This window comes from Mauremys mutica, chromosome 12, assembly GCF_020497125.1.
Source record: "Mauremys mutica isolate MM-2020 ecotype Southern chromosome 12, ASM2049712v1, whole genome shotgun sequence".
Lineage (NCBI taxonomy): Eukaryota > Metazoa > Chordata > Testudines > Geoemydidae > Mauremys > Mauremys mutica.
The window spans coordinates 69,366,033-69,390,523 of NC_059083.1; the positions used below are offsets into that span (position 1 = coordinate 69,366,033).

The following is a 24,491-nucleotide window of genomic DNA, read 5'->3' on the forward strand; positions in this document are numbered from 1 at the left end:
CATGCACAGAAGAATATTCAACTTCTGGCACCACCTCAATCACAACAGTAAACATCCCCTCCTTCCCCTGCAGCAGAGCAGTAGAGGATGAAAAACTAAGATCAGCTAACAAATATAACTCCCTCCTAGATAACGATCCTGTTCTGGAAGTGACAATATTAATCTCCAGTTCAATGGAGCAAACAACCGGACCCAAGACAGTGATGCTAAAAACACTACAGCAAAGCCTAAGACAAATCAAAACCAAGCAAGACTGCTACAGAGCCAAGCCCAGAATTATCACGCCAGCAGACATCTCAACATAGAAAAACGTGCAACTCTAAGACATGTGGGTACAAGTGTTGGCAAACCACGCTGTCCCTGCATTGAACCTTGGTATTGTTCCCCTCATAGTACGGTACAGTAGGTACACTCTGTTATGCAAGTCTTAGTTACACGGAAGACACAAGACAATGGCCCATTGAGGAAAGCCAGCCTTAACCAATTAGTAGGAAATAAACAAGTATATCAATCATGTAGTAATGAGTAACCTGTTTGATATCAATCATGTAGTAATGAGAAACCTGTCTGTAAGAAAGAGAATAAAAGAAAAGGTCCGGGGCTTTCCTAGAACGCCTCTCTGCAGCACCGTCTCTGTTTCCCGTTACTACATCTGGTGACCCCGACTGTCTGTAAGAAAGGGAATAAAAGAAAAGGTCCGGAACTTTCCTGGAACGCCTCTCTGCAGCACCGTCTCTGTTTCCCGTTACTACAAAGACAGACTCGCCTCAAACACCCAGTGACAATAAAATAGAGGTGGGAACAAGGAGAGACAAAGCAAAGAGAAAACCCATGTGACACAGACTCATTTGGAGATAGCTTCTACTCCCTTGTCCAAAATACAACCCGGGGGGTGGGGGGGAGATGAAAGGGAAACATCCCACTGAAAAACATCCACCCAGCAGACACACCCCATTTCATCAAGAGAGATCCCCCCACCAATTATATCCAACCCCCAACCCTCCAGCACTTCACACGAGCCCTCCCACCTCATAGCCCCCACAATACCCAACCACCCACCTCCCACCCAAAGCCCCCACGCTGCCCAAGCCCCCCCAACTCCCACCCCACTGTCCAAGCCCCCACCTCCCACCCCAGAGCCCCCACGCTGCCCAAGCCCCCCACCTCCCACCCCAGAGCCCCCCACCCCACTATTCAAGCCCCCAGCTCCCACCTCAGAGCCCCCACGCTGTCCGAGCCCCCCACCGTGCCCGAGCCCCCCACCCCACTTCCAAGCCCCCAGCCCCCACACTGCCACCCCAGAGCCCCCCACCCCACTATCCAAGCCCCCAGCTCCCACCTCAGAGCCCCCACGCTGTCCGAGCCCCCCACCGTGCCCGAGCCCCCCACCCCACTTCCAAGCCCCCAGCCCCCACACTGCCACCCCAGAGCCCCCCACCCCACTATCCAAGCCCCCAGCTCCCACCTCAGAGCCCCCACGCTGTCCGAGCCCCCCACCGTGCCCGAGCCCCCCAGCCCTCACACTGCCCGACCCCCCCCACCTCCCACCCCAGAGCCCCCTACACTGCCCAACCCCCATGTCACCCAGAGCCCATCTCTCAGACCCTCTCCATACCACGTCCCCGCCCCACAGGCACCTACCTCCTCCCGTACCTGCGCTCCCAAGGACCCAGCCGGCACGCCCCAGACGCCGCCCTCATACTGTGGAACGTACAGAGCATGCGCAAACTCACCGCGCAGCGGCAAGGCCTTCCGCATGCGTAACGAGGCCCCTGCTCCGCCAATTGGATGCGCTGGATCACGTGCGGGAGCGCGAGCCGTCAGGCCGCACTCGACTCGGTGGCACCCGTAGGCTGGAGGCGGAGTAGTTTCTGCGCATGCGCTCTAGGTGAGGCACCCAAAGCAGTTTTTCACCCTACGCCGGTCCGCAGCGCGTCGGCTCGAGGTGCCTTGTAGCCCCGGGACCCCACGGGCTGGGGAGACCCCGTTCCCTGCTAGGGCTAGATCCCCCCCCAGGCTGGGCGCCCCCCATTGCCCCCACCCGGGGCTGGGTGCCCCCCTCAATTGCCTCCCATCCCCACCCCACCGGGGGCTGGAGGCTGCCCGTTTCCTTCCGCCTCCCCTCCTGCGGCGGGAGCGGTGTCCCCCGCGGCTCGGTGCGGGTAAATGGCTGCTCAGCGCTGACCCGCCGGACTGGGGACGGTTTTTGGGGGGGGGGGCGCTCGTCTCTTGCATTTTCTCGTTGTTTTGCTTCTGCCGCACATCGTGTCCGGTCAGTTTCACAGCTCGCCTCTTAACGCAGGCACGTAGCCAGCGTCTGCTCTGCTGAAAAGACCAGGATAAAACCCATTGGGGGAGCAGGAAAATGTGTGCGTGTGTGTGTGGGGGGGGGGGGGGAGTTGTAAGGAAGTGTAAACAAAAAAAAGTTGCAGCCCATTATTTCAAGGGGTCTCTATGAGCCAGTGAAATTCATTGTAGTTACTCAGGTTCAAGGAACCGCTGCTGCTGGTGTACCTTCCCCCAGGCATCTTTAAAAACTTTAGTAAGTGACTTTCTGTCTCTCTTTCAGGTTGAGGATTATGAAGATTAACCAGAACACAGTCTTACAGGGGAAGAAGGTGACCCTGGTACCATACACCTCTGCTCATGTATCTCGGTATGTCGCTTACACCCTTTCTGACATCTGTTTAAATTTTTAAAATTCAACTTTATTTTTAAGGGAATTTAGTGCTCATGGAAGGCTCTGGCTTACCAGCCCTGGGGACTGAAATGATCTCTTTGTCTATGTAAGTGGCACAGCACAAGCAGCAGCAGTATGGCTTTGCCTATGTTGGCTTGCCCTTATTGCTTGGTTCTGCTCTGTGTACAGCAAATGTCAGTGGTGATGTTGGTTTTTCCATGTGGACACTTGTCCAGTTAGAAGTGGGCTGGACCCACTAGTTCATTTCACGTTGGCCACCAAACAGCCATCGGATATGCTGCTGTTTCAGTGCTCACTATAACCTTTTCCCAATCGCTTGTGAACAGTGAAACTTCAGCTCATGAAAACTGGACTGGGCTTTGAAGAATTTAAATTTTAAGCCATCAGTGTGTAAACTGCAGACTTGGATGATTGCACTCTCAGTGCAAAGCAGACTCAAGGTGAGGTGTCACACACACCTGTACTAGTCCCTTCATTTGTGTACCTGTGTGAAGGAGATTGTGTACTGATTCCTGTGTTATTTCAAGAAGTTAAGTGATCCTTGCAGCCCCTGGCCAATGGGGCATTTATAAGAGTTTGTAGTCTCCTGAATAGGTTCATGGTAGGGGGACAGTTTGACCCTTAAAGGTTTCAGTGGAACACAACAGGTGATGTTCTAAATAGGTCTGCATTCTGTTTGTGGCACTCTCCATCAGGTACCATGAGTGGATGAAATCGGAGGAGCTACAGCGACTGACCGCATCTGAGCCATTGAGCCTGGAGCAGGAGTATGAGATGCAACACAGCTGGCAGGAGGATGCAGATAGTGAGGCATTTGAATGTTCTGCAAAAGTGGGAAGGTGTAGTGACCACTTCCGCCTCACTGTTGTTAGGAGTTTCTGGCAGGTGTGATTCTGCAAGCCTGTACTGTAAGGGGTGTGAGCCATTATAGCAGGGCAGTAGCCCCCCCTAGAGTTAAGGGTGAGACTAGCTTACTGTTTAATTTCCAGGTTTGTTCTAAATGCTCTAAAATCCACATGCTTAATCAGATTGTCTTGAAAATGGATGTGTCTCAGGGGGGTGGGGAGTAGGGTTAGCGGTTCAAATTTGGGGTCATTTAAGGAATAGGTTCTCAGGATATAACCCTCCCTCCCTTAAAAATTATGTAACATCGACATTGTTGGATCTCTCTGTCATCACCTGAACCTCTGAAAACCAGTAAATGCAGAGTTAAAGTATAGGTCCATTTGATATTCTGGAAGGTATGAGGTACCACTGGTCAAACGTATCTCAGCCTTAATTAAGTTTTTGGGCAGTGAATACATATGGCTCTTGTGTATACACACACTTATTCAAGGGATTGGAGGAATACAGGGGCTGCTGAAGGTTTGCTTTATCCAGCTGTTAATAAAAAGAATAATTTAAGTTCTTAATATCGCTTGAGCAGCAGCCATCCAGTCAACTTCTGTAAAGAGCAGAGATCTGAGAACGCAATCCTTGTAAAGAGGTGAGGGAGGGGTTGTGTTCTCCCCATGGAATCTGACAATTTATAATGACAAGGTTTGGATTCATTGGCTGGATTGTTTGCCTGGTTCTATTAAAGGTTGGGTGAGTGACTGCCCATAAAAATCTAGTACAAATATATAGTCGCAAGACACTGCGGGTGAGAGATACCTGAGGTTAACCCTTGTCTTGGTCAGTGGTGACAGCATGGGAAGACATCCTGAAAGGAGCCAAGGGAGAGACTGGGTGACTCAACGGGTCGCTTCAGTCTCTTATGTTCACATTCAAGGTTCTTTGCCTGAATTTACTGTAAAAGGTGATGAAGTGGGGAAAGCTAATCCACATTAATTTTATATATTGCATCAAGTTAAAGTATCTGTGTGAGCCCTGGGGCCATGCAAACTGAAACCAGCATAGATTTTCCAGGGTGCTGCTGGTATTGGCAGTCGTGGCAAGCATTCCTGCCTGGCCCAGGAGCCCTGATTAGTGGTTCATACAGACTATTACTACGTGCAGGATGTTGCTTCTCTGCCCACTGTCCATCTTTAATATCATACTTCAGTAATTTGTGAATGATTCTTAAATGTACCCTGTAAATTCTGCTGCTGTCTCATTTTCCCCAGAATGCACATTTATTGTACTGGACACTGAGAGGTGGTCTGGGCACGCAGGTACCGAGGAGGATTGCATGGTGGGGGACGTGAACCTGTTCCTCACAGATATGGAGGATCCAACAGTGGGAGAGATTGAAGTCATGATTGCAGGTACATTAAACACAGCCTCAGGCTGCTGCCACCACTGTCACCCTAATGCCACCCTCTGCCTTGCAAGAGCTGTTAGGTACGAAAGCACCTTCATGCAAATAGGTTCAGGGGGATTCTGACGACTCTCCTTATCTGACAGTGGTAGCATTGGCTACAGCTAGATGGAAAGTAGGCAGATAACGTACAAGCTTCCTGCGCTCAGAGCTCTACCAGTACAATTCAGTCCTCATCTGCAATCCCCTTTTTGCTAGTCCAGCACATGACTGAGTTACAGGGTTTGTGTTATACAGATGGACACCAACGTCTGTTCTTGTCTCTTTTAGAGCCCAGCTGCCGTGGCCGAGGGTTTGGCAAGGAGACAACTCTGATCATGATGTTTTATGGTAAGGATGGCTAAATGTGGGAGGACGGAAGTGATGTGACGGGGAGACACTGGCACATGGGCTCCCATTGGCTGCTCTGCATATGTGGAGAGGGTGGTGGATATATACCAGCCCACGTATTTAAGGAGCATGGGAATCTTTGCCAGTCTGCAGCTGTGACATAATGCAACGTTATGGAGATACATGTGTGCAGCCAGGGGTTCTGATCTCTCTTTCTCGTTTCTCCTGTAGGAGTAACAAAGCTGGGAATTACCAAATTTGAGGCTAAGGTCGGACAGGAAAATGAAGCTAGTATCTCCATGTTCAAAAAGCTTCATTTTAAGGAGGTGAGGTACCAGCCTGTTCGGGAGAGATGGAATTCTCCCCTTTTGAACCAGCATTTAGCTAATGCCTGAGATCGTTCTGCGTTGTTCTCTTACCTTGTATATAGGTTGCCGTGAACAGGGTCTTCCAGGAGGTGACATTGAAACTGGATGTGAATGAGCAGCAGAGACAGTGGCTCCTGGAGCAAACTAACCATGTGGAGGAGAAAAAGTATAGTGTGTTGAACCTACAGACCCGTGCCTCTGAGACCTGACACCTCTTCCAGAGGCAGGCAGTCCACACCCCTGCTAAGTCTCCAGGGAGGAAGGGTTTGACAACATTACTGAATGCAAGTATGGAAAACACCTCGGTCCCAAGAGTGACTCAGCCAACAAACTGCTTTGTTATTACTCCACATACCTCGTGTACAACCTGTGAAATGCTGATCTTCCACTGCAATCGCGACAGAGCATCTACAGCGGCATTCCTCTGAAATAGTGCCTGGAAGCTGGCATGGATGAACAGATGCTAACAGGTTAAGCACAGACGTACATCTTGACTGGGAATGGCCCTTTTAGCCACAAAGCTCCCTCTGTCCTGTTCTAGGAAGGGACTGTCTACACCTCCAGGGCCTATAAACTTTAGTGAATTGACCAGCAATGCTGTCAGTCTGTGGATGAGCAGAGTAGATTGGGTTCCTAGCTAAAACCCCACCATCCTTAGCAGAGTTCCTAGTGTCACAAATGAAGTCTGAGCCACAGGAGACTCTGGCCTGCTTTGTCACACAAACTGACACGTACAATGTGACAACATGATCTGGTACGCAAAGTAGCTCGGTTGCCATCCTTGGCTGGTAAAGTCGTGGTTACAAGATTTAAAAAAAAATAAATAAAGTACATAAGACTTAAACCAGTGGGGCTGTCCATGGACCTGCTAGACAAGTTGTTACTATTCCAGGTACTGCAGGCACCAGGCTTTCCCCTCCTGGCCTCTGTGCTTAGTCCTGGGGTGCCACCATTGGCGGCTGCCCCGCCATCCACCTGTGCATGCTCAAACCCATTGTGTAGCTTGTCACAGTTCTTGGTTACTGTGAGCACAGCTTAATAGGAGAGGCCGGGACAACTAAGATGTGAGGGGTTGAGTGCCCTCCTCTCCCACTGAAGTGAATTTGAGTTGTGGGTACTTCATAAGGGACACCTGGCTGACTTCCCTTGAGCCAGCAATGGTAACCTACAACATTTCTAAAAGGTTAGGAACTAATGTGCTAAACTGCCAGCATGTAAAAAGAGGGCAATCGAAGAGGATGGAATCAGAGTACTAAATTACCTCTGTGCATCAGACTTCACCAGACAATGATTTTGGATGGGTAGAAATGCCTGTCTCAGTGCTGCTTGGTACAGGTACTGAAAAAGGGCCATTGCTGTGTCGAGGAATCCATAAAAAGGTGAGTGAGGAAATTAAATTGCACAGAGGATATAAAGAATAAAGCAGCTGATCTGCTACGATGCTTATTTAAAACCGTCTACATTACAAGACAACCGGAGAATGGCTAACCTGGAACCCAGCCTTTAAGCGAGCAATAAATAAAACCTGTGGAACTGACTGCTGCAAGGTGGTGTTGACACCTCTTCAGTCTCCAAACCAGGATTCGTGCTCAGGTGAATAAGAAGATGCATTCTGATACTGCAGTAGTCGCCACTGGAGTCGGGAATTTTTCAACAAAATAGTTTTTCATTTAAAAATGCCAGTTTGTTGAAACCAGAACTTTTTGTGGAAACGTCACTTTTGATAAAACTGGAGTTGGCAAGATTTGTCAGCTCCAGGATGGAATTTCTGGTCAAGAACAGACACCCCTCTAGAATGAATCAGTGAGAGCAGGGCCTCAAACTTGGGTCTCCCATATCCCAGGTAAATGCTCTAATCACTGTGGAGGGGCGGGGGGGGGTGTTTTTTCATGCTTTTTTGGGAAAGGTCTCAGTTCTCTTCTGCATTAGAACAAAAACAAATTTTGAAGCCTCAGCTTTTTATGAAATGGAAAGGATGGTTTCTGACCGCCCCTCCTTGTCCCATCAGAAGTGATAATGGGTTTCGCCCTTCGTATAAAACTGCTTTTTGAAGTGGGACAAGCAGTCTTGGAAAAATAGTCCTGTTCTCAAAGGCAGCTCAGTGCTGAGCCTGGAACCTGTGCTTACTGTGCTCTGATAAGATGGATGGGGGAAAAAAAGGTACCTCATACTTTGAGGTGGTGTCCTTGAGGGTAAGCATTGCTAGCAACCCTCCTCCATTATTTGACTTTCTGAAAAGAGGCCTGGGGCTGCTGGACACTGTTGTAGAAACGTAGTGGGGGGGAAAACCCCTACTTTTATTACATTGCATGGAGGGAAAGACTTAGAATGATGCTAATTTTGTTCCTCCTCTGTGATATTGAAGTGAGCTAAGGCCTGTACTCAGGGTCTGGAAGCTAGTTAAACATTACATTCTAATGGAAATAAGTAACCCTTGTCCCTATAAATGGAGCCATTATCTGTGTCAGGGGCATTATTAAAATTAAACAGGCTCCATAGTGGACAAAACCAGGGGGCAATCTGGTGTTCCCAAAGACCCATTGGGGGTGCATATAAACAACGTACCCCTGCCCTCTACCTTACAACTGTTCCTTGTGCTGGGCCTGAAATGGTGCCGGACAGGGAGGGAGAGAATGGCCTGTGGTTTGGTATGTGTGTCACTGGAAATTCTTTCCTCCTGCTCACTGGTGTCAAGGTCCTGAAGATACCTGCTGCCCTGTGTTTGAGTAGTTCAGTCCTCACTTCTTACCAGATTGAGGGGCTGAGAACACAAAAGACTAATGCATCTGTGTGGCTGCCGGTAGCTGGGTTCCCTTAGCAGTATCTCACCCTGTCTAGAAGCACTTTGAGGCCCCTTTCCCTGACTGAAGGATGTGACATGAATCATGAATTTTCCCCGCTGACTCCTGGAGCCCTGCAACCCTTCACAAAGTCATATCCAAGTCAGAGTTATGAGCAAAGAGATAAGAAACTCTGATGACATCCTCTCCTGCCCAAGCAAGTGCTTTCACCCCACTGGAAACAGAGCTGCAGAAACGTAACAGGATGAGGGACAGATGCAGTTTGCAGTCAACAGGGAACTCAGATGGTTGGAGATCTTCCATTTCAGCTTCCTGCTGGGCTTCATCTAAGAGGTACACAACAGCCATCCCTAAACACACTGCCTCTAGGTGATGGGACCCAAACTGCAAGGCCTATAAATCAATGAAGGATTAGGGATCAGGGTTCTTTGTATTAACACTGCTATGATGTGTCACACCAAGAAAGTTAGCTGGGGCAATGGGTCGTTTGGGGTAGGAAATTCTGATTCCTAGATAAAGGCGTTGAGCAAGGATAGGGAAGGCCTCAGAAAGCGACCCTGGAAAAAACAGGAACAGCAGACACAGCACAACCACTCCAGTGGCCATGCTTCAGTGTCTACAGGAGGAACAGACAGGGGAGTGCACAGGACACAGTTCACAAAGGGAATGAATGGGCACTTGGCAATAAATACAGGAAATGCGACAGCCAGGTGCAAGTAGCTGACATAAAAACAGCTGTATGGACAGACCAATGCATTCAACCATTCCTGCCTTTATAATAAATTTTAATTTAGTTTAAGTACATTGCATGTTTAGTGTCTATAATGTGTGTGTGTACTACAGCTGGTGTTAGTGATTAATTCAAATCAACTCATTTTCCATACATCCTTTAATACCACACAAAAAATCATCCAGGAGTTTAGCCCCAGGATGGAATTAGTCAAGGGTAGCTTCTGCACCTGCCTTTGTTTCAGCCCATTCAGGAGAGTGTTCCTAAGGGCTGGGAAGCAACTGACAAGTCTCAGTCTGGGGGAATCTCAGCAGCAATATAGGGAGAGCTTCTTCAGGGGAGGTTGCTCCACCTGCCTTTCGATTAGCCCATTTCTGTGAAGGCGGGGGGGCAGTCAGCACTAATACTGTGAAAGGGAGGGACATGCTACTGTATTATCAGCCATCATTTCTCTCGCAGCTCTTATGGTCACTTCTGATGGGAGCACCGCCATATAATGATTTTGCTGGGATTCAGCTCTGCCCCAGCAACTGGGGTCACACGCCCACTGTCGAACTCGCAGAGGAGTTGGGAACAATGGCATTCTGGCGCACTGTGCTGGAGCAGGGTGGAGGACTGAGCTAATGCAAAGAGTTGTCCTTCACAAGGACAGCCTTTGCCCAGCAGGGCAGATGCTGTGAGTGAAACACTCTTTGGAAATTGAGAGGCCTCCATCTCCAGGGCTGGGATGGGAGCCCGACCTGCCCTCTATGACCTGATTTCTACCTTTGTCTCATTACATGTTCCCAGCACCTTCTGTTTGCCATGCTCTTCTCTTTAAAGGGATCTGTCTCTGAGGAACTTCGTGGCACAGACAGCCCTCCCCCTCCTCACTCTTTGGTCTCCACTTGCACAAAATGCCTGGTGCCTGGCTACGCCTTTGGCAGAGATCAGTTGATATTGGGCCAACCAGCCAGGATGTGCACCCGGCCACTGGGTGAGGTATCCCATCTGCTGGAGGCTGCTGGACCAGCTTGTGCCCATCAGTGGCATTGCAGTGGGAGACCTTGGCCCTGTGGGCCCTCAGTCTGACCAGGGCAGACTCCGAGAAGGTGCTGTAAGTCCTCGGTAGCTCTAGCTGCTTAGCTGGTGTCACCTTCTCCCTCTGCAGGCTCTTCTGTCCCTTCTTGTTGTCATTAATTCTTTTCTGAGCCTGTTCCAGACCGCTCTCCAGCTGGTATACATCCTCCATGACTCTAATGACCCGGTCAAACTGGTCCAGAAGGTTATTGACTGCAGAGGGTAGACGGTCCAAGTAAAACTGTACATTGTACGGCTCCGGGACAGGGCTCTCCGAAAGGGCCAGCTCCTCTGAGCTGGAGGAGATGGTGGAGCTGGCACAGCGGAAGATGGTGCCAGCAGATAGGAGGCGGGAGCATTTGGAGTTCCCAGAGGAGCGTGAAATCAGGGAGTCCATCCCTTCAAACTTTACTTTGTGGCGGAACTGAATGACAAGGAAAAAAGAGGAAATCCCCTGAGAATCCCAGAGCCCAGTGCTGCTACCTTCGGTGGGGTAAGAGGGCCCGTGAGCCACAACAGTGCCCTCTTTCCTGCAGTGTTAGTTATAGGTGTTTCCATCACACTTTATATTAAGGTTCCATTTATAATGGTTTAGGAAGGGTTAATGGATGGTTTAAAATTTGGTTTAAATCGTTAGAGTCCAACAGGTTGCTTACAGCCATCTGTTCACATACTAGAGAGACAAAGTGGGGGAGGTAATATCTTATTGACCAACTTCTGCTGGTGAGAGAGACAAGCTTTTGCGCTGCATAGAACTCTTCTTCAGGTCCCCTTGTCTCTTTCACCAATCTAAGATGCTACCTCACCCATCTTGTCTCTAATATTCTGGGACCAACATGGCTACAACACTGCAAACATACTACTTATCTCTCTAACATGCTTATAACTTCCATTAAGCATTTATGAACGGAGTCTTCTTATAAAGTTGGACTGGCTTTCCTGTGGGACTCATTACTGTAACATCTGAGCCCCTCGTAGCCCCTACAGAATTTATTCTTGCAACACTGTGAAGCATAATCCTCTTCTACAGATGGGGAAGCTAACACCAGTGACTTTCCCAAGGCCAGGCAAGAAGCCAGCGCAGGGAAATGAACCCAGATCTTCCTTAGCCACAAGGCCATCCTTCCCCTCTCCAAAGAGAGGAGCAATCCAAGATCGCTTTGTGTTATATGCCCCACTCTCTGCTTCTTCCAAGTCTTGACCTGCTAGGATCAAATCACACCCATGCAATCCCACTGCAGCCAGTAGGCAGAGAGGGTGATAGCAGCTGGGTAAAAGCTGAGCCTTATTGTCCAGAAAGAGAGGAAGGGGGAAAAGTGAGCCCTCTTACATGGAAGCTGCATTCCCTTCTGTTCCCAAAAGGCTGGTCGCTCCAGGGCAGGATAGAGGTTAGGGAAGGGTAGGGGACTGGAGTACAATCTCAGTAACACTGGTGTAAAGCCGAGGGACCCCACGGAAAGAGTTAATCCAGATGTACCCTGCTATAAGATCAGACTCTCCCCCACCCTAAGAGTTGAGGGTGGCCCCTCTGTGTCAGGGTACGGGCCCATGAGTAGAATAGTGTGAGAGCACTCGACTGAACCGGGCCTCTGGATTCAACGTGGGCTTAATTTGTAATGAAAGAGGGATCAGGGCTCAAGCAATTGTTTTACATTCATAACTGATGCAGTAAACCCAGAGGAGCCGGGGCTCCGAACTGCCGGGGCTCAGCCCGGGCATAAATTAAGCACTGGATTCAGTTCACCTTGCTCTGACGCTGCAGCACTAGACTCTGGATTGCTGGCTGCTCTACACCCAGGTTTCCTCCTTTCTTACCTCTTTAGTTTTGCTGAGCCCCATCCACAGCTTGAACCTCTTCACAAAGAACTCGATCATCTCGTAGTCCTGCGGTTCCATGGCGGGGCGGTACATTTCAGCTTGGACAGTGCGGTAACTATGAAGGATGACTGCACAAAGGAAACGACTGCCAACGCAGAGCAAGCTGACCGTGAAGCTGAGGACATAGGCAGTGCCGAGGGTGGGGAATCCCTGGATCACAGACAGGAAAGCCGCTTTCCCATGGAGGGCCGAAAGCAGCGCATAGAAGGCACATCGGAATGTTCTGAACTCCTCTACTGTAGCAGAGAAGGCCTGGGAGTGAGAGAGACAACGTAGGGGTTATCGCTAGAAAAGGTGTCTTTACCCTTTCCTGTTTACAGCATCCTTAGCAATTGCACAAGCCTCCTTTGCTCCCATGTGGGGTGGGTTGCTCCCAGAGAGCTTCCCAGTTCACTGATGGAGCAGTGCAAAACAGAAGGCGTGAACGCAAATGAGTACTAGAATCTGATCTCAGCTGTGAGAAGGTCCCTCTTGGGGAGCAGTGGAGAGCCTGACTGAGGAGCTCTGGGGAAGGGTGGTCCTCTTACAGAGCTGATGCCCAGCTGCAGAGTGGCAGGGAGACAAACGCATTGCATCAAGCCTATGGATAAATACAAGAATTCACTGCATAGTGCCCTGTACAGGTAAGAGTCATGACCATGCAGAACCCCATCCTACTCTCCACACGCACTCCCACAGCTGAGAGCCAGCCTCTGCATAACCTACCAGATATCCACACTGGGCATAGACAAGGAGCAGCAGGAGGAAGATGAGCACGGCAGCCACTAGCTCTCGCAGTGCATGCTGGAACGTCTTCCCAAATGCAGACCATCTCCGGACAAAGCGCAGCTGCCGTACAATCTAGGGGGAGAAGGTCCATGGGTGAGCAGGAAGCCTGGTTAGATGTTATCAGAAAAGTGACATTTCAAACCGCCCTGAGTACATTCACTCTGCTTTGTCTCACAAGGGGCGTCTGTGTGGCCAGGTGGCCACATCAGGTACTCGGTGAGGGAAGCTGGGCGGAGCAAGGGCATTGTCTTTCTCAAAGGCCCAGCCTTCATTATGGCCATGACCGAGTCAGGGGCCCAGTTGCAATGTGGCTGTTAAAAGCGGCAGCCTGGGCAGAATCTTCCAGGTCCCTGTGACCAACCAAAAGCTAGCGTCTGTTGAGAGCTCTAACCTGGTTATGGGGTTAGGTCCCATCTATGCTACATTTTAACCACGTTGCAAACAGGTCAGAGGACAGTGGTACCGTAGTTGGAGACCTTATGTGCTAGTGCAGCGCTCCCTGAATGAATTATCCAGGCACACACAAGCTAGCTGGTACAGAGGGTCCCCAGTATACATCTCCCCCTTATCCGTCATTTCGCGTATCCATCGTTCATCAATAGGGGAACATGTTCCGATGGACGTCGGTCCCGATCTGCATATCGGTTGCTTCTCCTTTTGCATGGCTTTTCTTTGGGTGCTTCCCCTGGCATTCAGGAGGCGCTGGGAGGGAAAGGGAGGAGCAGGGATGGGGCGGGCTCGGAGGAGGGGTGGAACTGGGCAGGAAGAGGCGGGGCAGGGGTGGAGGGGGGGCAGGAAGAGGCAGAGCAGGCCATATTTCTTATGGGGAAAAATTCCCCGGTATCCGTCGTTTCAGTATCTGTCGCCCTTTTCAAGACTGCAACCCTGACGTATACTGAGGACCCCCTGTATGCACTCCTCCGGCACGCAGAGTCCATTAAAGCAGTGTCTTGGGAATGGCCAGTTCTCTGCTGTGATCTCCTGTGTCAGAGATCCCCATCCTCTCAGCTCTCCAGGAGGCTGCTCCGGGGGTCCCTTTCTCTTCACTGACTCTCCAGCTTTGGCTCCCAGCAGCCTTTATCTGTTTGTTTGCTCACTCTTTTATTGGCTGTGCATTAAGCAAGTAACGGTCGACAGTGAACCATAAATACAGCAAGCCTGGAAGGCAGCAGCTGGGCCACTCGCCCAATTCATTAGGAAGCGGGAGAAAGGAACAAAGATGATATTACATCTCAGCAGCAGCCCAAACGACAATTATAAGGTCATTGTGGCATAATTGAATATACACATGCTAACGAGAAGGTATACATCATTCAGGCTGTTAGCAGCTCAGGCCTGACATCGTCTCACGCCACTTGCCACCATGCCCAAGAGCTGCTGGATGAAGAAGGATGTCCTACTTCCATGTTGTGGTGAAGATCAGCAATTGATGTCCGGCCAGAGACTGGGAGACAGACTCACCTGATTTATTTATGAGCAAGAAACCACTTTGACTTCAATTTCACCCTGTGATCTGCTCCCATGTAACTATCCATTGGGGTGAGCAGGGGCGACTGTTACCCAAGGGAGTTACGGACAGCTGGCAGCAAGGGTTGTGATTACTGAAGAGTCCACGTGTCCTATCAGACACCCCTTCACATAACAAGAACCAGGGGGCACACAATGAAATTAATAGGCAGCAGGTTTAAAACAAACATAAGCAAGTACTTCTTCACACAACCTGTGGAACTCATTGCCAGGGGATGTTGTGAAGGCCAAAAGTATAACTGAGTTCAAAGAAGAATTAGTTAAGTTCACACAGGATAGGTCCATCAATGGTTATTAGCCAAGATGGTCAGGGACACACCCCCATACTGTGGGTGTCCTTAAAACCTCCAAGTGACAGAAGCTGGGACTGGATGACAAGGAATGGATCATTTGAAACTGCTTATTCCCTCTGAAGTATCTGGCGCTGCCACTGTCAGAGAAAGAATACTGGGCTAGATGGACCATTGGTCTGACCCAGTATGGCTGTTCTTATGTTTTTCATCTCTTTCCAAATCCAGCCCATTTCCAGGTGCCCTCTCATGCTGGTGATGGCAGATGAGAATCTGGAATGTGTTTAGGCCATGCAGCCTGGCAATGATAAAATTATTGAAGGGTTGCACCGATGTAACGGAGATCAGGATTGGCCCTGATTTATTCCTATGCACAACACCCAGGTGGCTTTGAAGCGATGGGTGTTGAGTAGATAAAATGTTTCCCACAACGTGAACTAGGGCTCAGACTGAACAGAAAGCCAGTGGAAAGGCTCTGATTGAGATTTCAACGGGAGATGGGCCAGGCTGTTAATCAGCAACTTTGGGACATTGGGAATGGGGAGGTGTTAGAGCTGGGGGGCGAGGGGGAGTGGAAGTCAGGACTCCTGGGTTCCATCCTTAGCTCTGCAACTGATGTGACGTGTGACCTTGGGAAATCACATAACTCCGTGTGCTCACTCACCTTCAGCGTGGTGATGGTCAGCAGCAGGGCCGAGAGACAGACTTCCATCTGAGCCAGCAGTGCCACTTCATAAAAGCTGGTGAAGGCCTGGCGGTGTCCCCAGTAATGCTCAAGCCGCACATCTGCCAGCCAGATGTGCGCAAAGTGCAAGGCACCGACTGCAATGGAGAGCAGCGCCAGGAGCAGCTGGAGCCAACAGCGGCTCTGACCCAAACAGGAGGCCCCTTCCTGAGACAGGAGTGACAGCTCCAGCAGGAGAAAGGCCACGCTGAAGACGAGCAAGGAGATCTGAAAGAAGCCAGAGCAGGTGAGAAAAGAATCTGCCTTCCTGCTGTGCATTGGGTTAGGTAGCAAGAACAAAGGTGGATACAGCAGGGACATGGTAGCTATGGTGCTACTTCTGAAGCCTAAATAAACAGAGCAGATAACTAGCATCATCCCAAGGGATACAGAGTAGCTACTCCACACAGGAATTACTCTGTTGTGTGCCACATCACAAGGGACCAGAGAGCCAGGCTACACCGCCCTGTCACTAGGAATGCACTCCTGGGACTCATCTAATCAGAGACTAACTGCTACAGACCCACATGCAGTCAGGCAAGCATTTATTTGGACTATAATTAGCTACCACTGCAGAGCTAAGGTTTCCCTACAGACACCTATGATATCATACAGCAAACTCTTCCTGCTGAGACTGTGTTTGTGGCACAATCTCTGGAGAAAGAACACCCACTGGGGTGGGTAAACATTGGCTCCATTCTGCTGGGAGCCAGCCCCGAGCCTTGGATGCATCTCTCAATGCAAGATACATACCACTAGGGCAAGTGGAAGGTCCAGCCCCGTGCCTAGGCGCAGCATTTGGTAGGGGAGGATGAAGATGGAAGGAACAGCCAGTCTGACTGATGGGAGCTCTAGCAGGAGCATTACAACCACGTACAGGTTGACATCAACGTTGTATTGGGTAAACTCCAGAAACACGGCTCTGGTCCTGTCGTGCAGGGAGAGAGTCGAGAACAGCGGGCTGAGAAGAAATATTTTCCAGGGCTCTGGAATGCTGGGTAATTGGGCCTGATTCTTGGCCCTTCTAATGGGGACATTTCAATTGGACTGCTGGGAAACACTGTTTTGACTTTCAGGCAGGGCCGCCCAGAGGATTCCGGGGGCCCGGGGTCTTCGGCGGCGGGGGGGCCCTTCCGTTCCGGGACCCGCCGCCAAAGTGCCCCGAAGACCCGCAGCGGGAGCCCCCCGCCGCCGAATTACCGCCGAAGACCAGGCGGCGGGTCCCGCTTCGGCGGTAATTCGGTGGCGGGGGGGGTCCCCGCCGCGGGCCTTCGGGGCACTTCGGCGGCGGGTCCCGGAACAGAAGGGCCCCCCGCCGCTGAAGACCGGGCTGCGCTTCGACGGCGGCGGGTCCCGCTTCTCCCCCCCCCTCCCTCCTGGCCCCGGCCCCCGCTTCTCCCCCCCCTCCCTCCTGGCCCCGGCCCCCGCTTCTCCCCGGCCCCGGCCTCGGCCTCTTACCGAGCGCGTCGCCGGCAGGGCCTGAGCTCCGTCCCGCTCAGAGCCGCGTGGTGAGGGGGCAGGGCTCAGGGGCTCGGCCGGAGTCTTGGCGCTTGATGCGCCGAGGCTCCAGGAGAGGGGCGGAGGTGGGAGCCTCCGTTCTTCTCTTGGGGGCCCCTGCGGAGCCCGGGGCCCGGGGCAAATTGCCCCCCTTGCCCCCCCCCTCTGGGCGGCCCTGCTTTCAGGGATGAAGTTGAGATGCCCCAAGCAGGTCCCTAGCCATCAGCTTCCCTAGGCTGTGCACAGACATACAACACGACATCAGCTATCCACAGCAGGGGCAAGTCACCCGCCATCTATAAATTAGACCAGGAACTCCCAGTGCCGCCATTATCGGCATTTATTCAGCCTCTCTCATGCCATTTGGATAAGCAAGGTTGAACTGAACCATCTTTCTGTGGGTGATCTCAGCCTTACGGTGCAGAGGACCTCAATGCCTACCCCCAAATCAGGGTCTTGGCCATGCTGCCTTTGGGTCCCATGGCAGCCAGACTCAGAGTCAGGGACCCCCAAAATGATGCTGTGAAACTTACTGACCCCAGCCAATGGTGTATATATAGCATGTGAGTCAGCCGCAGAGTTACTGGATCCCAAGGAGATCCAGATGCAGTGGAAATAACAGTGCATTTTGTCCTCACAAACCCCGATTTCCCCATCTGGAGGCCCTCCGTCCCCAAGGGTTTGCTCCCTTATTCTAAGTGGCCACCGCTGGCAATGTGCCCCCAACCCGATTGGTTTTGGTTAAGTTGACAACCAGCCTGCCCTCCGGCCCGTGCCAGTCGGTGGCTCAGCAGTTTTGGCCATTGCACTGTGCAGGTCCGTGGCCTGGAGGATCTCTCCCTTTCTCTGAGTCATGTGGAGTCGCTCTGCTCCACTTCAGAGCAAGGGAACAGGGGAAGTAGAACAACAATGGCCACCGCACAACGGGAGAGAACAACTGACATCACCTTGCATTCTCAGGATGGTCATGTCCCACTCAGACGAATAGACAGACAGAGCTACTGCAGGAAAGAAATAGCCATGCAATAACCCTCCCTCCCACAGGTAAGCACTTAAAGCCAACAGCGCGTTCATTTCAATTTCCACTTCCCAGCCCAGCTGTCAAGGAAAACGGTAAGGCCCCGAGTGACTTGCCTTTTGTTGATCCAGTTGCTGGCTCGCAGGTCAGCCAGCGTCCTTCGGGCTTTGGCAGAGCTGTTTCCAAGCTCCCTCCAGCAGCCAGTGTTAGTGTGGTAAACTCCAACGTGCCCCCAGATCCAAAACCTGCCCGAAGAAATGGGGATGGGGAGACCACAAAATGTAGTTGTGAAACACAGAGTGAGCGAGAGGCTGGATTGGGAGCCCCAACTTGGGCTGTGATCTGCTCAGATCCTAAGCGAGAACAGAGACGGGCCAGCCCCCATTTAGATGGGATACCTCCAGTGAAAACCCAGGGTGCTGCAGACAGGAGAGCTAGGGATTCAGGATGTGACCCTGTAATCTGAGTCTGTAATGACCCAGTGCTTTTGCATGGACCTAGGAGACCTTTGAGTGATACATGAATTGAAATTCACGGCCACTTGTCATTAAAGACTGCACGGCCTGTTCCGTGAGAGAAGAGATCTTTAATCCTTGTGTCCTGGCCAAATTCCAACCGGTGAGGCACACATTCTGCCTCCCTGGATTTGCACTGAAGTTAATGGACGCTACAGATGCCCAGCTCCTTGCAGGATCAGGTCCATAGTTTGTGAAATGCTTTGGGATCCTTCTGAATAATTAGTCCTCCCTCAGTGCAGGGGACCGGACTAGATGACTTATCATGGTCCCTTTGAGTCCTACGTTTCTATGATTCCACGAACAACTGCTATCTAAACAGAAGGAACATTACTGCTGATTGTCAGCTAACACTCAGGGAAATTAGAGATGCCACAGCCCAGGGTGGAGAAAGGGGAAAGAGGACAAGAACTGGGGTAAATCACGTCCCCATGGAGTCACTGCAGGATTGTGACACTCCTCTGGAAGAGTTTCTTGTGAAAGCAAAAGTGGAACCTTCCTGGTGGTTCAGTGGGAAGCAACCTGGGGCTACTAGCTGGGGACTCCTGAGCTGACCCATGGGATGGGGAATATCAGGGTGCCCAGAAGCAGAAATCCACAGCCAAGCTTGGTTGCATAACTGCTTCATTGCTGCTCTCAGCTGCCAATTAGTGCCCACTCCACCCTGTGCCAGCGTTCTTACCCGATAGAGTCATGGGATGAATTCTGGAGGCTGGGGTCAGAGCACGCGTCTCTGTCCACTTGGCCACTCCTGGAAACCTCTGGTCTGGTCGCTGACAAATGGCAGAGGGGACAGGTTCTGTTAGCGCCGTGACGTGTCAAGAGAGTCCCAAGCCCAGGTTGGGGGAGCACTGAGGGTGCAGAAAAGCAGAGCAGGAGTCCATAGGCGCCGACTCCGTGGGTGCTCCGGGGCTGGTGCACCCATGGGGAAAAATTGGTGGGTGCTCTGCACCTACCGGCAGCTCCCCGCCCCAGCTCACCTCCGCCTCCGCTCCGCCTCCTCCCCTGAGCGCGCCGCGTGCCTGCTTTTCCCCCCTGGCTCCCAGCACTTGCCCCGCAAAACAGCTGTTTCGTGTGGCAAGCGCTGGGAGGAGGGGGAGGAGGGGGACGTGGCGCACTCGGGAAAGAGGCAGGGCCTGGGCGGGGGTTTGGGGAAGGGGTCCAATAAGGACAGGGAGGGGCAGAGTTGAGGTGGGGACTTTGAGGAAAGGGTTGGAATGGGGGCGGGGAAAGGGTGGAGTCAGGTTGGGGACAGGGGGCACGAGCACCCCCCAGGGCCAGGGAAGGTTGGCTCCTATGTGCGGGAGGACGAGATTTTGAGTTGCACATTAACAAGTTTAGATGCCCATTTAGAAACAACGCTCCTTATTTAGCTCTCTGGATGTAGGTCAGCCCAGTGTCTCCCCTGTGCACCTGGCCTCTGCCCTTCGCCCCCTCCTCCCAATCCCGATTCCTTCTCTGTTTAGGGTTCAGCTGGGTGTTCCCCCATCTTCGCCCTCCCTCATTGGCCAGCAGGGCTTGCTCCAAAGCATCAAAAGGGCGGCCCTGAGCCTGCATTCCTTACTCAGACCAACCTCCCATCAAGGTCAGTGGGAGGCAGGACTGCAGGATCAAGAGCAGGGCTCTCCATCATGTCCCCCACGCTCCTTCTGCAGGAGCTGCATGCGCTCCCTTCGCAGCACGCTCAGCCTCCGTTGGCCCTGCACTGAGATTCCGTGCCTGGATGTGTCCAGTGCTATCCCATAGCCACTGGGATGCCCCTTAGTCCCCATCTCCCTGGTGACTTTGCCTCCTCCGTGCCCCACGTCTGGACCTGTGGGCTTTCCTGCTTTCCCATTCCTTTGTGCGCCACCCTTCAGGTGCCCGTTTTTAGCCTGGATCCCCTGATCACAGCCCCTTCCCTTCTTTTCCAACGCTCAGTGTTTGGGGAAGTGGCTGCTGGGCTGTGACTCCCTGACCCAGTTATATACACAGTTAGGCTTCAACCCCGGGGACTGTAGAGAGAAACATCAGTCCCCCCTAAACTTTCTCTAGTGGTTAGAGCAGTGAAGCGGGAATCTGAACCCTCAGATTTCATTGGTAACACTGCGTGACCGTGAGCATGTCACAATCCTCCCGTGCCTCAGTTTCCCTACCTGTCAAATGGGGGTCTGTACAGGTCTATACTCCCGGCTAGCTAAAATGGAGCAGCAGACTCTCTCTGGCTGGTGCCATTTTGGGCCCCACAGTCCTCCCCACCCAGCTACCCTTCTCCCAGCCAGCAGTGGGGGTGATTTTACCAGCCCTCACCCAGATCCAGAGGTACGTTCCCAGCAGAGCTCTCCTGCCGGAGACGAGGCACCCCGACCAGGGTCAGTCGGGGATTATTGTAAAGGTAGCTCAGTAACACAGAGTCTATCCACTCCCATGTGTCGGTGTAACTGCAAAACAAAGAGGCCAGGGGAACAGGTGCATTTCACCCCAGTGCAGTATAACTGGCCGGTGCCCTGTGTACCCGCCATCCCACCCCTGCAGAGTGGGGTCCTCCTCGGCTTTCCTTATTTAAGTCAGTATGTCTGTAGCCCTGATGGTTGTGAAGATAACTGTAAAAACAGGAACTGAGCACAAGCCAATTTAGCGCCGTCTTCCCTGAGTCTGCAGAGAGCCTGACACACTTGCTCTGAAAGGGGTGAACCGCCCCCTTTGTTTCAGTGGGTTAACTCTGAAACCTAAAGGGGACAATTTAAATAGCAACACTGTTAACCATTTCATTGCTGATCATTATTATTATTTAGTGTTTGTATTGTGGCAGCACCTAGCAGCCTTACTCGTGGACCAGGGCCCCATGGTGCTAGGTGCTGTGCAAACTCAGAACAAAAACATCCAGCTCGAATGAGATTATCCCACAATCCCAAATTGCCTCCTACCCCTCACCAGCTGACCCCTATCCAGCCCCAACTGTCCCCTCCCAGCTGCCAGAGCCTCCAGCTTCCCCCTGGCTACTTCTACAGTGTAATTATTTGTATATTACATAGTGCCTGGAGGCCCTGTTGTGCGAGGTGCTGTACAAATAAACTGTAAACAACAAGCCTTGCCCCCCAAGAGTTTACAAGTTCTGCACCAGCCATTCAAAACCTGCAGCACAGAGAAAACGAACAATGTGTGGATGGTGTAAAAGGAATGACACTGAATAGCAGTATAAACATACAGGGGATGCTGCGTCAGGGGTCATTGCTAGTGTCATGGTAACTCATGTCAAAAAAGTTTCATATTTAAATTGCACTACCAAGTTTCCAGCCTGGTACCCCAAAACTCCACGGATTCCAGGTGCTCTCACTCCAGGGACAGAGACCCTGCCTTAGATCAGAACCGGGGTCTCGCTAGCCCATGAGCCCATCTCCAGTGACCAGCATCGCTGGAGAAGGCAGTTATGTCATAACCGGCACATGGGGAAATTTTCTTCCTGATGCCTGTTAGTCAGCTGGTGATTGATGCCCTGAAGCCTGAGTATGTGAGGTCTTCAGTATAATACAACTCTACATACTCAGGCTTCAGGGCATCAACCGACAGCTGACTAACAGGCTACAACAACAAGTCGCCGCTCCATCCCTTCCCTCACCTGCGCACAGAGGAGAAGTTGAGTCCTCTGTCATTTGGGGCGGTGAGGGCCTGTCTGACAGCAGCGTGCAGGAGATGGATATTGCGGTGGCGGAAGCAGCTCTGGTAGTTGACAGTCAGAACCACCAGGAGGAAGAGCAGGTGGGTGAGGCAGCTCTGGGGAGGGGGAGAAATGGAGGCGTTCAGGTAAGGAACGAACGCTGCACAGCCAGGGAAGCTGGATGGTGGGCTGAGAAAGGGGACTGAGCAGGACGGGAACTGCCATACAAGGGCAAGCCAAGGGTCAGTCCAGCTCATCTCCTGTCTCCAAGAGGGGCCAGAGCCCGATGCTCCAGAGGAAGATGCTAGAAGCCCCATCATGGCCAGTCTTGGAACAATGAGAAGCTTTTCACAGCCCGGTCATCAGGCCCAGAGCCCTGCAGCATCACAAGCTTTGGAGAAACAGCCAAGAATTTGGATAGGACCCAGCTATGCTCAGGTGCAGCTAAACGGTGCAAATCCAAACTCACAGTGACTTCTAGTGGCCACAGCCAGCCCTCACAGCTGAGATTCTACCTTTCAGTTCAATACATCACACATCCTCCACCCCACCCCTGCCGCCGCCCCTTTGGCTTCTGGTACGAAACACAAGCCAAGGCTGCTCGGTGCTGGACCTTGGCAGTGTACAAACATCCACACCGGCCTCCTTCTCGTGCCAGTAAACTGGTGCTCTCCTGTAGCTCAGCTCTGAGCACGGAGGGTGCATTGTAACATTGGCACTGCGGTCGGAAGGAGGGGCTGGGTTCAGTTGCCAGCTGGTTCCCTTAGGCTGGTTCACAGCCCAGCCGGGATGCGAGGGCTGCAGCCGGGGGTGAGATGGAGAACGAGGACAGCAGAAAAGGGAGGTCTAGGTTAAATTCCCCTTGGACAGTTCCTCAGAGCACAGTGCGGCACTCCGTGAATGTCCTGTATCCCTCCCTCGGCATCCCAAGGACTCTCTAGGAGCTGAGCGATGGGGGTCCCCACAGGCTTCTTAGCAGCAGCCAAGCGAGGTGGGGCGAGTCCCAGGGGAACACGTTACCCTCATCAGCGCTCGCAGCGCCCGCACTTTCCTCGCCTCCTCTTTGGCCTGGAGAAGCCCGTATCCACAGGGCACTCGCACCTTCCCAATGCGCTCGGGCACTGGCTTTACCAGCGGCTCCTCCACCAGCCCCTCTCCTTCACTGTCCACCGGCTTAGTGATGAGAGCAGCACGCAGGGCCTCCAGCACCACCTGCCACGACAGGACAACGGAGAGCGTGTGAGCCCCCGGGCCGGGGGCTGTTACTCTTCTAGGGTCCCAGAGAGCACCAGGTCACCCTGACCCACAGAGCAATGCCCCATAGATGGAAATGGGGGATGCCCAGAGTGGAGGGGGAGGGGTGCTGAATAAACCCTCAGTGGGGGAGGGCAAAGGCCCCAATCTCCACTGAATGCCCCGGCCTGATTCTAGCAGGGTATGCAGTAGCTCCTGGGATAACACTGCCCCCACTTTACAGATTGGGAAACTGAGGCCCAGAGAGGCCCAGCGGCTTGCCCCAGGTAACACAAGTGAGTCAGTAGCCAGCAGGGATTCAAACAAAACCAATGGGCGAGTGTGAAATAGTCCCTCCTCTAAGTCCGTGTGCAGGAAGATCTGCACGGAGGTCTCTGGGGTTCCATCCCCACTGGCCCCTCACTCGTGTGACCTTGGGCAGGTCATTCGCCCGCTCCCTGCCTCGGTTTCCCCATCTGACAATGGGGGCAGTGTCATCCCACCTTAAGGGTGCTGTGAATTAACTGATGTCTGCAAAATGCTTTGTGGCTCTCAGCTGGGAGGGGCTGTGGATGGGCAAAGCCGGAGGGTTATCTGCAGTGCCGAGAGGAGTAGGGGCCGTTACCTTCAGTGGCTCCAGCAGCACAAAGGAGGTGATGAAGGAGAAGATGCAGGAGATGAGCCACATTAGGGCAGTGTGGTCATGGAGGGAGGAGCCGTAGAGGATGGTGACGGTGAAGCAGCCTGCTAGAAGCAGGAAGATGAAGGCATAGGTCACAGGCAGCACCCAGCCAGGGAAGAGCCACTCCAAGGGTCTGCGGGACACCCCTGCAGGAAAAGCAACCAGAGTTGTTCTGTTTAAACCCCCATCATCACTTAGACCCCACAGACTCAACATTATCCTCCCCTGCCCACAGCACTGGGGCAGCCCCACGGTCTCCCCTTGCACAGGAGCAGGGTTGGGCATTTCTAGGTTATAGAAACCAATCCAGCTGCTTTCAGTTAGCTTCCCTTCCTCTGGGCTGGGATCCAGGTTCCCCTCTCCTCCCTGGCTGCTGCCTCTCGCTGGAGATGCAGCCGTCTCAACCTGTGTTTGGAGTTATTCCTCTCGCCAAG

General features: G+C 52.3%; 3 protein-coding genes across 10 annotated transcripts in view; 1 reads left to right on the forward strand and 2 right to left on the reverse strand.

The window, feature by feature from the left end:
* TMEM104 (transmembrane protein 104) overlaps positions 1-1,867 on the reverse strand; it is a 65,677-nt gene extending 63,810 nt beyond the window's left edge. For 2 of the 4 annotated variants that reach the window (XM_044982362.1, XM_044982357.1), the window contains exon 1: positions 1,654-1,787. The gene's annotated coding sequence lies outside the window, so the exon portion shown is untranslated. Of the gene's footprint in view, positions 1-1,641 lie in introns of all 4 variants that reach the window. The other 2 variants (XM_044982360.1, XM_044982358.1) reach the window with 2 other exon arrangements.
* Positions 1,787-9,160, forward strand: NAT9 (N-acetyltransferase 9 (putative)). 2 transcript variants are annotated; one of them, XM_044982363.1, is made up of 7 exons: positions 1,787-1,888; positions 2,570-2,656; positions 3,397-3,506; positions 4,807-4,947; positions 5,271-5,330; positions 5,562-5,656; positions 5,761-9,160. In XM_044982363.1, exons 1-7 carry the CDS (start codon positions 1,878-1,880, stop codon positions 5,905-5,907), a joined length of 651 nt encoding a protein of 216 aa, XP_044838298.1. In that variant the 5' UTR covers positions 1,787-1,877; the 3' UTR covers positions 5,908-9,160. The 2 variants fall into 2 exon arrangements, with proteins under 2 accessions (XP_044838298.1, XP_044838299.1); XM_044982364.1 differs by having other exon boundaries at positions 1,865-1,945.
* A 125-nt stretch (positions 9,161-9,285) lies between these two features.
* The window catches only part of LOC123345453 (polycystin-1-like), a 66,732-nt gene continuing 51,526 nt past the window's right edge, over positions 9,286-24,491 (reverse strand). For 3 of the 4 annotated variants that reach the window (XM_044982350.1, XM_044982349.1, XM_044982352.1), the window contains 11 exons: positions 24,001-24,203; positions 23,163-23,354; positions 22,104-22,258; positions 20,795-20,925; positions 19,188-19,356; positions 18,107-18,235; positions 16,229-16,403; positions 15,416-15,703; positions 12,872-13,006; positions 12,104-12,418; positions 9,286-10,712 (listed from right to left, as the gene is read on the reverse strand). In XM_044982350.1, coding sequence (XP_044838285.1) covers positions 10,005-10,712; positions 12,104-12,418; positions 12,872-13,006; positions 15,416-15,703; positions 16,229-16,403; positions 18,107-18,235; positions 19,188-19,356; positions 20,795-20,925; positions 22,104-22,258; positions 23,163-23,354; positions 24,001-24,203 — 2,600 coding nt within the window. In that variant the 3' untranslated portion in view covers positions 9,286-10,004. The remainder of the gene's footprint in view (positions 10,713-12,103; positions 12,419-12,871; positions 13,007-15,415; positions 15,704-16,228; positions 16,404-18,106; positions 18,236-19,187; positions 19,357-20,794; positions 20,926-22,103; positions 22,259-23,162; positions 23,355-24,000; positions 24,204-24,491) is intronic. The other variant, XM_044982351.1, reaches the window with a different exon arrangement.

What these genes read in the sequence shown, in the direction of transcription:
- NAT9 (XM_044982363.1), top strand. An exon ending in CTGGCAGGAGGATGCAGATA is followed by an intron (nt 3,507 to 4,806) that starts GTGAGGCATTTG and finishes CATTTTCCCCAG; the next exon opens with AATGCACATTTATTGTACTG. An exon ending in AAAAGCTTCATTTTAAGGAG is followed by an intron (nt 5,657 to 5,760) that starts GTGAGGTACCAG and finishes CCTTGTATATAG; the next exon opens with GTTGCCGTGAACAGGGTCTT.